The sequence below is a fragment of the Heliangelus exortis genome, chromosome 3, assembly GCF_036169615.1.
Source record: "Heliangelus exortis chromosome 3, bHelExo1.hap1, whole genome shotgun sequence".
Taxonomy (NCBI): domain Eukaryota; kingdom Metazoa; phylum Chordata; class Aves; order Apodiformes; family Trochilidae; genus Heliangelus; species Heliangelus exortis.
This window is the reverse complement of record NC_092424.1, coordinates 63,647,243-63,659,836: the sequence shown is the minus strand read 5'-3', so window position 1 is coordinate 63,659,836 and position 12,594 is coordinate 63,647,243. Positions and strand designations below refer to the sequence as shown.

The following is a 12,594-nucleotide window of genomic DNA, read 5'->3' as shown; positions in this document are numbered from 1 at the left end:
CACAGATTTCATTGCATATTAGCAACTATGCCAAATGAATGCATATAGGGGCTACAATACATTTTAGTGCTGAGGAATCCATGGACAGCTCTGCTGGCCTTTTTTTCCAGATGATGTTTCCTACAGCTAAAAATCTGTGCATCAGTTTCTTTTTGAGCGACAAGGACACAAAGGTGGGCTGTATAGTGGAAAATGTTGAAAATGGGAATAGACCCTGAAAAAAGAGCACTATACCTCGGCCCTTCTGCTACTCAGTTGAATAAAATTAATAAGCAGGAGTACCTATCCAGCCCAACTAATCGTTAACAGTGATTATTACTCCTGGGTTTGGAGGTTTCTTTTGAGCCTTGTGATATGGGAAGCATAGAATGAGTTCTGTACTGAAGCAATTGGTTATGCCAAACAGACTTTTAAATAGCAAGGACAAGACAGAATGTTACATGAATGAGCATAAAGACACTATAATTCTAAGCAAAACTAGAAATTGCTAAGGGACATTTTCCATATGGTAAAGTGAAAAAAGCCACACAAATCCATCGATTTTTCAGGAATTTTTTTGATCAAGGTAGGTGCCACGTACTTGCCGGCTTTGCCTGGACTACAGAAGACAAAAGGAGGTAAATTGCAATATTTAGATATATACATTAAAAAAGATTCTACACCTTTTTTTCTTTTTCTTTTTTCTTTTAAATATTCAGTCTGACTGGCAGTCAGTTCTCTGTTGTTCTTAACCTTCCCCCACTCATACCTTCAGGCCCCTAAATTGCAGGTAAGCTCTAAAATGTTTTTGCAATTCTCACTAGCTATAAGCTACTGCTGAAATAAATAACGCAGTATTTAGCACAGTAACATCTTTATGTTTTCCAGGACCTATTCTCCTGTGTAACAGTGTAAATTAGAATTAGCTCTAGACCAGTCAACAGATGATTGGAAATTTTAGGTGGTTTTCAACTGTTCTGCAACATCAGGAACACATTGGTCTACACTTTCAGTCATCTTCAGATGATAATTCATATCTTATAAAATGTTTTTTAAAGAAAGATGGGATGACTTATCCACTGCTTCAAGTTGCCTACTTCAAGCTCAATGACTATTGATCTGAAAACTTGTAAGTTATTTCTGTAGTGGCTTATGTTAAGTTAGCAAGCCTGAAATACTCCATTTTTAGTGCGTTTCCCACAAGCAGGAAGAAGACTGCAAGAACATGATTCTAACAAAATTAACAAAAGCAGTCAGTCAATGATATTTTTTTAAGTTTTATTTCCAACCAGAGCCTTCTGGTTTTGCTTACAAACTAAGAGTGAAACTTCTCTGTGGGGTAAAAAAATAACATGAATTTGGCATGAAAATCCTGCAAATTCAAAGATTAGACTTCTTCCTTCTCCAGACTTGTTTGCCTATCAGTAATTACTAACTCATTAAATGTTCAAGTTTGAAATATACTGAAGTATTTTGCAGTAATTTCTCTAATTCAGTTATCAGAAACATAGTTTATCAGGTTTTGAACAAGTTACAGCAGTTTATTAACAGATAGAAACTGTATTTTAGTGGACAAAAGAGTGCTGTAAAACATCACTTCATTGTAAAAGCACAGGTTATCATGAAAGATCCTGATACAAAGCAATATAAACCCACAAATGACGCAAGGGTTCAAAATCAGAGACAGAACTATTCTGTGCAACATCTATTCTGCTGATGCAGAGAAGACATGAAATAAAAATAGAAATGAGGAGGTAACCAGCACCATGCAGCTTAAAACAAATCAGCATTTTATTTTATTGAAAATATTAATCATCATAATTACCATCATTATGATTGCAAATGAAAATCTTTTGTTGCAACATTGTCCAAGATTTGGCAATCTTTCATTTTATATTTGGATCAAGGCTAGTCCAAGTAGAAATTAATAGGCTGAGTTGTAGAAAAATCCTCTAGAACAGGATTTAGAACAGAAAAGTTTTGGCAGTAGAATGCCAATGATGACAAGAATGTTCTAACTCCTTGGGTGACCCTCCATGGCTTCTATAATAGTCAATAGTACTTGTCTTTTTCAGTCAACATTATTATTACAAATCCTACAAGGTCTAAATCATAGAAAAGACCCAAAGACTTAGAGATTGATTCTCCACGAGAAAGCCAGTTTAAGAACCATTCAAATTCCTCATCCAACTGGTGATTCATCCTTCTGTATCACTCTGTATTTGGGCACTTGACTCTGTGTTGTAAATTCAGTCAGTTAAAAGGTCTGAGTTTGAAAGAAATAAACATCAATGCTTTACAAGGATGTTTGGGATCATTTCAGAGATCTGATTTATAACTACACCCCATTTCATCAGCCCAGCTCTGGCAGAGAGGCTGAAAAAAGCAGCCCAAGAGCTGTAATGTCATGACTAGGCTTTGCATTTGAAAGACTGTTCCTAGGCTGGTATCTGCAATTGCCACTGTGCTGGACTTGCTCTAAGAAACTTTTATCAGTTACACACTTCAAATCACTAAAAAATTATTACAATGCAAGCATACTACATTAGATGAGTACTGAATAATGTTTAACACCCCCTCCCAGTGACCCATAAATCAGGAAAGAATGATTTGTTCTTACCTGACTTTTCAGTGGGAGCAGCCTTCTTTTGCTTAATTTTCTCCTCTGTATTGTGAAATCAGTGTTAAGTTCACACTGTGTTAGCATAAGTGCATATAACTGGAAAAATATTTCTATACATGACATTATTTATGTGATTCATGCTGACAAAATAGATGTATGTCTTTAGCATCACTATCCTATTGCATTCACTGTAAACCAGCAAGTATGCATTATGAGTTCTGACTGCCAGGGGAGGTTGTGCTCCATGGGAACTATAAATTACCAGGCCTAATGTCTTAGCCACCTGAAAACAGTCACACACCTGGGAGTGTCTTTTGGGCAGGGAAAATGTATTCTGATAATAGAACTATTATAACTCTGTGAACATCACCTTCCCAAGTGTTTAAGTTCAACAATTTTGTGTTATTTAGTGCTGAAAACTTCTGCTCAGATACTGCCTAACCACAAATATGTATGGATGTATCCACATCTGTCTATACTCTGATATGTATCGGGGGGGGGTGGTAAAGAAGCCCTCAATTACATGCTGACACAGGGCGGCACATCCACATGGGACAGTGCCAGTCTGAATGCCAGTTCATACCACTTCCTTCTGGTCAAGCTCACCTAGACACGGTTGGATGTCTGTCAAAAAACCTTAGAGAAGCCCTGAGCTTCTGCTAACCTCATGAGAAAAGCTGCCTGAGTTCACATGCTCTTGAGCTGCCTGGGTCTTTGCTCAGAACAGTTCTCCGATGACATGAGCCTATGTTGACATCAGCCACCAGACCTGAGGTGCATCTCCTTCAGTCTTCAAGCAGAGGCAAAAACAGGACACACTTTCTGATCCAGTAGGATTTGTCTTATCTACCCAAAGGCCCAGTCAGGTGGGAACTGGGATATTTGCTTCCTGATCCTTTCACAGCTCTACTCCTGTTTTCTCTCTTTCCATACCTGAATTCTAACCTCTTTCCTACACCCTACCTTTCAATGTTGACATAGATCATTACTTTTCTTTTAAAATGTGTTTAAGACATATTCAGAATGTATTTCCCCTCCCTCTTGTTGATGAAAGCTGCTTGCAGCCACATGTCTCTGTCCTTTTCTTTTTACTTCAGACCTCTGTGAGGCATAAGAAAAAAGCTGACAATGGCTGGTTGGAGGTCAGATTGTGCAGGGATGTTTTTTCCTCTGAAGCCATTCAACTCACCTGAGTACTGGTTGGGTAGAAACCCTCCCAACTAGTCTGTCTGTGCATGCACAAAGTTGCTTGGCTCTGGAATATTAGCAAAATTGCCAGCTTGCTAGTCAAATGTGTTCTTAAACAAGACAATGGAGGGAGGTGCTGGGAAGGGGATGAGAGCCTTAAAGCAGATCCCTGTTTTAACTGTACCTATGCACCCTCAAACAGTCAGTGTCAAGAACTGCTGCTTTTTTTTCCTGGGGGCTATTTCTCTGGAACCAAATGTCCAAGTTTGGATGCTAAATCTGCACTCTGACTAAATCTGCGGGTAGTGCAGTATTTAGAAGAGCAGACTGTTGAGTGGTCTCAATATAAGTGACATTTCCTTTGAGTTTAGCATAACTTAGAAAGTTTTTTTTTTCCCCTCAGGGCAGAGAGCAGATTTATCTTCTCTGTGCTGATTTCATTTTAACTTAGCTCTCAGAGATTCCCAGAGGTATACACTTGCATAAGAGGCCTAGAAAGACATTTATCATATGTCAATAGGTGGAGAAACAGCCTCACTGCTGTACAGTCCCTATTTCTTATTCATAACACAACAGAATCCAGGAAAACTAAAGTATGGACATGAAACATACAGCAGTTGTGGTATGGGTTTTGTTTGGTTGCTTTGAGGCTTTTGGTTTTTATTTATTTTTATTTTTTTTATAAAAGGAAATCAGTACTAATGGGGAAAACTACAGGGAGGGTTAAAGCTCCATGGTTACTGATCTGTTCTATTCTCTACAATTATATAGCCCTGCATTGCTATGCTTTTCAGTTGTTATCTAGTAGGTGGCAATTTAATTTCTTTTCACTTGTATTAGGTTTAGGGATTTTTTTCTCCCTTACTTGGCTATTATAACTGTAACCTTCTTATGAAAGCAGTGAATTAAAAACTCCTATCTCCCTTTTGTTGTTCTCTGTAAAGCTAGAAATGATTTTATAGCACAACCAGCAGCTTGAAGATGCAATTTGTGGAAATGAAGTATCATTTTTCTCCTGTTAGATGAACTTTTGTGTATAAAAGTGAATTTCACTAATTTAGATTGGGTTGTTATGTTTTCTATGTACCAATACACAAAAAAACCGCAACATGCTGACTCTAAACATAGGCCCTGTGCCATCCACCTCATTACTGACAAGTAAAGCTCAAAAGGTTAGGAGCTTTTCTTTCTTTGGATATTGTTCCTGCTCTTTTGAACACTAAAGAGGATATTTTTGCTTTTTCAGATCCTAATGAGAATTTATGCAATGTTTGCTCTGTAACACTAGAAGTCAATCAAATAAGTCTGTAAGTGGATGGCATGTCATGCTTATAAAAGCATGTGAGGAATTTTATTTCCAAACTTAATTCATTCCTGAAATCAGAGTGCCTTAAATCAGCCTATAGACTTGCATTCATTTGGGAATAAATACAAGCAGTCTTTGCAATTCCTTCACCTACCTATGCCACCTAACCATGCATCAACTACTAGTCTGATGATTCCACTGGAGAACACCCTGACTTGGTGCCTGGCAGCCCTCCAGGAGGTGAGAGAATGGCTTTTTTTCTCTGACTTTTTCGACATTGGTTTTAATCAGAGGGAAAATTGAAGGAGCAGATTATAAAAACTGAGAGGGCACACTCTCTATCAGGGAACACACTTCAAGATATCAGGAAGCTTCACAAATTAATTTCTGTTTACAAGAATCCAGTAGGAAGAAAAGCAGAGAAAAACCATGATGAGGATGATACATAGATTTTGGCAAGAATAGAAGAAATATTTCCATGACCTCGTAGAGCTACAAAATATTTTTTTGTGATTATTTAATTAAAATTTTGGATTTGTTCTGATTTTGAATAAGCTCCAAGTTTAAAGTTCTGAAATCTTTCATCAGATGGAACTTCTTTTCTCTGTAAAGCTCTAGTTTTGAAGCACTACAAGAATTAATATTATATTTTTCCCCAATGGACCTAATCTAAATTGAAAAAAATAAAGCTGAAAACATTTCTCCATGTATTGCAGGCAGTTTCAGAGAATTACATCAGGAATTAATTCCCTTGCTTTACTTGCAAAACACTCTTTAATTTAAACTTTTCCTTAAAGGATCAATAAATACTCTGAAATTCTCGAGTTTCTCTGTCATGTGATACTTCTAGGTTGCTGGTGGGAAGTATAGGGATAATAGTTTGAATCTGCTGTGAATCACTGGGAAAAAGGAGGCCACTGCTTTTACAGAATGAGGCTTTTAAAATCCAGTCTGGTAACTCAACAGCACTCTGGCACACAGCAGGAAGCACAAAATTACCACCAGTGCTTGCAGGTTAATATTTCCAGTCATCAAATGAAACTCAAAACAGCCAGTGCTCTCCAGAGCAACCATTAATCACCTGAGAAGAGAGCTTTATGTTAAAGGAAATTTAGGAAGGGTCTGTTGTTTGTTTTCTTGTTTTGGTTTGTTTTGGTTATGTTTCTTGGTTTTTTAAAGCATTTAAATTTCAATTTCGAGGGCTTTGTTCTGGAATATGCAGTACTATACCAGAGTAACTTCCTAGTTACTCCAGTTTGTGACAATGGTTTGTGACATGATTCTCTTGATGTTTTCAAATGCCTCACCCAGGAAATTATTTTTTTGGTTGAGATTTTGGCTGATCATTTTTCAGGAAGGGTGAGTGGTCATGCCACCCAGTGTTTGACCACCACTGACTCCACTCAGGATTCACAGAGCTGGGTAGCGTGGCTTCCTTCCTAGGATGTTGCTACCTTGGCTGAGCCCACCCACACCCACCTACTAGCTGAAGCACTCTGCTAGCTATTATTACACAAAAGGTGGTCAATGAGAGGAAAAAAAAAAAAAAAAAAAAAAGAAGCAAAAAACTTAACCTCTGTGTCTTTGAAGGCTAGAGCGACAAAAATTGCTTTCTTCTCCTGTTGACTCAAAGCTAGCAATACAACTGAACTAATTGAGCTACTCAAGGCTTGTAGAAAACCTCAAAATGTCTGTGGAAATACTTGATTACAAGTAGAATATTGTTTTATAAGAACAAATGAATAAAACAATAAATGCAGAGGAGATACTGTTTTCTTTAGGAAAAAATAAAATCCAGTGAAACTCAGGAAAAAAAGCATTGTTATGGAACACTTTTTAAGTGGTTTAGCCAAACACCTATTCATGAGCACTTCATTTTTATTTGAAGTTCAACAGCAGCACTGCTAGCAAAGGTCAATGGGATGCTAATACAGGCTTTTCAGTGCCCACTGTATATGACAAGACCACTCAAGAGTGATGTAAATGGACCAATAGATGAATTTTCTATGAGGTTATCATCTTAGTCTTGTTTCTTTATACCAGACCCAACTACGGATCCTGAGGTGCCTTCTTCTTCAAAAGCATGATGAGGCACAAAGCCCTGGTTTGAAAAGGGGACCCCTCTCCTGCTCACCCCAGCCAGTTGTTGCTGGTTATTTCTTACAGTTTACCTGAGAGCATAGCTAGTCCAAGATTTACTTTTTTTATTTATATTGTTTCACTTCTGTTCTTCTGAGACTCAGAAACTGGAGTTTGCTTTGCTGCAAGCTGTCATCTACCCAGTGAGTCCTTATTTTTGAGTACCAGACTTACTTCATGTGACAACTGGTTTACAGAAAAGGCTTTGGTGGTGCAACTCCCAATATGCCTGTTTCATGTACTGAAATGCAGCAGAAAAATCCATTGGCAGACTCTGGAAAATGGGTTTTGCTAATACTTTATAAGCCATGCTGCAAAAATGAAAGTCACAGAAACTATGAAAAACTGTGAAAGCTGAATCCTTTTAGCTAAATTTCATCCTCATTTTTGTCCCTCTGCCAAACTCTGAAAAAGCCAGTGACACAAAGCAAAAACCAATGCCTAGCTCAACAAAGTCTCTGAGTTTTGCAAACCACATAAATCCTTGTGGAATGGAGCCTGGAGTAACTGGGAATTAAATTACCAAACCAACCTGGCTTAGCCTGGGAGGCAGCTTTTTCATTTTTAACACGTTCATGCTCTGCAAATAAGAAGAAACCCTATATTAGAAGGCTTATTCATTTTTAGAAGATTTTAAAAATAAAAGATTCTCATTATATTTTTAAAAGATTATTTTGCATTACATAGTCACTCTAGGCTTGAGAAGAACTTTTTATAAGCACCTTCCTTGAGAAAAGATATTTAAATAATTTTTCCCTAAAAATTCCAAATAATATATTTTACTTCATAATGTGGTTTAAGAAAGTAAAGTACTCCATTCTATATTTTTTAGAAATATCATAGAATTTCTCAAATTGTGAAATTTTTCTATTACTAAATCTGATTGCTATCACCTATCTTCTATGTAGAAGATTCTAAAAGTATTTTATTACAATGGATGTGGATGTGTGTTTCAGATAGAGCATCACATTAAAGTTCAGTATGCTGCATAAATTAAAAATAGCTTTCCATATTTCTCTGTTAACTTGGATCCCATAGATATATTGTGAAGCAGTAACAATAAGTATTTTATTGTATTAAAATATTAACTGTGTAAAATTTTATGCAATTTAAAACCATCATGGTATCTAAAAACATCAACACGGTGAGACTGGAAAAAGCAAGCTGTGGCATTCCAGAGGAATGCTAAAAATATGTTTTGTTCTGATTTATAGCAGCTATGTCTAAATAATGTAGCAGTTGAGGGCTGCAGCATACCAAAAGACAAATCTCTATTGCCTGGATCCAGTCCTAGCCAGAGAATTGCAATGGCCCTTCCTTATCTCTGTCTTCCTTGTTTTTATCCAGTGAGCCACAGAGGGAGAGGGCACAGGTAAGTCTTACCTCAGCCCGAAATGGAAAACTGTTTCCACACTGGGACTTGTGAAACACACCTGGTCCTGCATTGCAGGGTCATTGAAAACCACTTTGATAAGTCAAAATTTCCTGTGAACTTGTGTTAATGGATTGCACCTTAAGCTGCTAAAACTTTGGCAATGTGAAGAAATATTCTCCTCCTAAAAGCTGAAGTAAAAATATGCTTTACCAGCTTGATACTTACTGTGTTCGTGAGATTTCTCTGAGGTAGCTAGAAGCAAACAAAAAAAAAGAGGTGTATTTTAATATTTTTGTGACTCTAATGAAAGATTGAATGCATTTCTTCGTGACATTTGTATACAGGTAAAAAAAAAAAAAACAACACAATCTTCAGTTAAATCTCTATTAAAATGTGCAACAGTTACAATTATCTTACTTATGCTGACCACCCCAAACACTTGACTGAGATAGTTAGGTAAGGAAGAGCTACCCACACAGGTACCCTAGATTTGTCATTTAGCCAATATTTGATACAAACACCTTTGGAAGGCTCTCTTTTTCCTCAGTGGGTTGAGGCCCCCTCACTAAATGGTATCTATATATATCAAACCTAGGGCAACTACTTTGCTAAGTGAGATGCTTGATTCAGTGTCTGCCAACAGGGAAAGCTCAGGCCATGAGGTGTTCAACACTGGACAAAGCCAGACAAATAATTTGAAGTGGAGTGAGGAAATGACATCTAGGGTAGTCTAAATTGGGCCTTGTAAGAGTCCCTGACAATTGCACCTGCTCTGGTGAGGTCAGTAAATTTCAGATGGATTCAGTGGTACTCTGTGGAGTATAAAGACACATTTGAAAATGTGGCTAATATAGTTAGGGTGCATCTAAACAAAAGGACTTTGTATTTCAGTGCTGCAGCTCCAAAATATTTTGTGCCATTTAATTTTCCTTTTTAAAAAAATTATTTTATTTTATTTGTTTATTATTTTATTTTATTTTATTTTATTTTATTTTATTTATTTTATTTTATTTTATTTTATTTTATTTTATTTTATTTTATTTTATTTTATTATTTATTTTATTTTATTTTATTTTATTTTATTTTATTTCTATAGAGCAAAACAGAATAGGTGAAATTGAAAACTGAGCTAATACTTTCCATGGACCTTAAAAGAACATTTCTTAGGCAAAGCAAGAGCTCAGGGAGCTGTACTCAGTGCCATTATTGGTGGTAAAGAACTACCAAGGCCGAGGTCACCAGAGGGATTTTTCTTCTTGAGTTTTCAACTGTTGTTTTCAAGAGAATAAAGGCACCACCACCTGAGTGTAGCAGTCCACTTTGTGGGAGTGTGACCCCATAGAGAGCTGCAGCAATGCAGGGGATGAGCTGCCTTTTTCAGCCCAGCACCATAAGCAATAACTCTGCCCCTCTGAGCTCCTGGGCTGTGATTCACTGAGCTCCCAAGTTCCCACTCAGGGGAAAAAGTAACTGCTGTGCAAGCAGGGTTTTGTTTTGATTGGTTTTGCTGCATTAAAAAACAGCTCATATTTTATAAGTCTCTGTTTAATCCAAGCTGTTGCAGTGCATTTCACGATATGGCAACTGGACATGGTATGCAGGACAAAGCAGAAATAATGGAACATTTTTGTGGGTAATAGAGACTAAAGATACAAATTAAGTGTAAATATGTGCTTCTAAGTGAGGAATAAGAAATAAGAGCAGAAAAATAGGTATCCTATGACAAAGCCACACTTGTTATCTGTATGTTCATATGAAAAGTTCAATTTACACTCAATTTGTAAATTTGCTCTCAATTGCTTTGCTTAAACACCCCAAAACCCAGAAGTTTTCCCTAAACATCATAAACTTACCAAAATTGTATAGTAATTCATGAAATATGTCTGAAAATTGTAGGGGAAATTAATTTTTTTATTATGTCAAAAGACATAGTGAGATATGTTTACCAGATATGAATTTCAGTTTCTATAATAAAATTAATGGCAAATATTTTTTAAAATTCTGAAATTTAGGGGTTGGTATAATGACTTGCATAACTATCACAGCATATTTTGTCAAGTAGCATTTTCAGTAGCCACCAATGGGCTATATATGACTCTTTACTGACACTGTTTAATGCATTTTGCATACAAGCTTCTGTTACAATATCTCTATCTAAGATTTTTAAATCACTAAAGCCAAACCAAACCAATTATGCCTTAACTTTCTACTGAAGTCAGTCCAGTTGTTTCCATTTTTCTGATGGTGAATATGAGTTATGGAAAATGTTTAGAGCAATAGGAATGCAGCCCAGGTCTGGTTGCTCCAGTTTAGGAAGGTGCCTGTGGTGCCTTTGTCCGTATTTTTTGTGATGGTATCAATTAGGCAAATCTGCATAGCATCAGCATACAGAGTAAGCAGAAAGCCAAAAAATTAAATCTCTAGACCCTTATTTTCATTTTTATGGTACCACAATTGTCTATAACACAGACACACTGATTTTAGTGTACTTAGTGAGAATGGGAATAAGATAAAATCTAAATGTCACTGACCTAGTCAGACTTTCCAGAATATTTGACAATACATAATATGGTGTTTAACCTAAAGGGTGAGAAATAGAAGGCTGCGTCCTGCTTCTCTCACTCATTTCATGCAGTGCCTTGCACTGAAAGTAGAGCATCTGTATTCAAATTTTGTGTTTAAATACTATTTCTCCAAATGTCTAAATAATCTGTAAAACTCCGAGCTGCAAAATGTTGAAAATTTTCACAGTTTCAAAAACTGACTGGGCATACTACAGAAAAAAATCTACCAAGTGCTCTTAAATATGGAGACACAGTTTCTGTCTTAGGAGCTGAGCTGAGGTGAGCTGAGATGAGAGGTCACAATGTAATTTCTGTGTGGTTTTATTTCTGTACTATTCTTCAGACATTTGCTGGTATGGCCATTGGTAGAGAGACTGTGTGGGCTTAGATCTCTTGGTTTCACTTCAAACACCTGATGTTATTAACTAGCAGGAATACCTGTTGTGTAAATAGATGCTTGTTCTCTGTAATGTTAGAAAATTCAGTCATAAGTAAGTATTTTATTTTAATTTGTTCAAGACTTAAACTAGATTAAAATAGTAAAAGGGTCAGGTACAGATCTAATGAAAACAGATGTGTCTGTCAAAATACTTGAAGCTGCATAAGATCTGAACTCAGCTGCATAGATCAATGAAATTATCTAATTCCATTTTCAGAAGAAGTGATTTTAAAATTTATGTTGTGTCATTCTAAATTAATCTTGGTAACCAGGCTTCATAGTTATCTTGCTGCTTTTCACATTCACTTCAAATTTTCTTTGACTCTTGCCTGCTATTCTGAATGACAGAAGGGTATTAATTATATACGGCATATTTTTGTAGACTAGCTTCTCATATGGGTTCAGAAAAGAAATTGTCTGTGTTACTGAACCATAAACTGGAGAGGCTAAAAGCAAAATCTGCTTTTTGATTATAACATGTCTATTTTCCATCTGGATAACAGTTGTTTGCTGTTCAGACAGCAAGTATATTTGTGAGTGTGCACATTCTGTTAGAAAAGAATATGTTGTAAAGGAAATGGAAACAGCATTAGAACTATTTGTTTTAGTGAATAATAGCAAAATAACGAAAGATGATGTTGCTGAGAGAATTATTTCTTATTGGATAGTTACATATGTATTAAAAATAAACAAGTTACTCTCCATTAGGGTAAGTTAGAGCCTGATTCTTCTCTCTTTAAAGAGATTACAAAGGCTATTTAATAGAATTTGGATGGGGCATTAGATGAACACACTTTTGGTGTTCATTTGTGAAAACATTATAGGCCAAAAGAGGAATCAAGATCAATAGGACTCTTAAAAAGGAATTATCAAGATTTGCGCCTTAACCTTCCAGTTTATAAATCATGACAAAGGATATATATTTGTTTTTCTTACACAACTTAACTAAGTCCATTCATCCTGAAAATACACTCTGGGCAA

General features: G+C 36.3%; 1 protein-coding gene across 1 annotated transcript in view; it reads right to left on the bottom strand.

Annotated features, from left to right (window-relative positions):
* The window catches only part of TRDN (triadin), a 212,082-nt gene that overhangs the window by 17,788 nt on the left and 181,700 nt on the right, over positions 1-12,594 (bottom strand). The window contains 4 exon segments of the mRNA XM_071742449.1: positions 581-598; positions 2,600-2,644; positions 7,768-7,815; positions 8,836-8,862. Coding sequence (XP_071598550.1) covers positions 581-598; positions 2,600-2,644; positions 7,768-7,815; positions 8,836-8,862 — 138 coding nt within the window.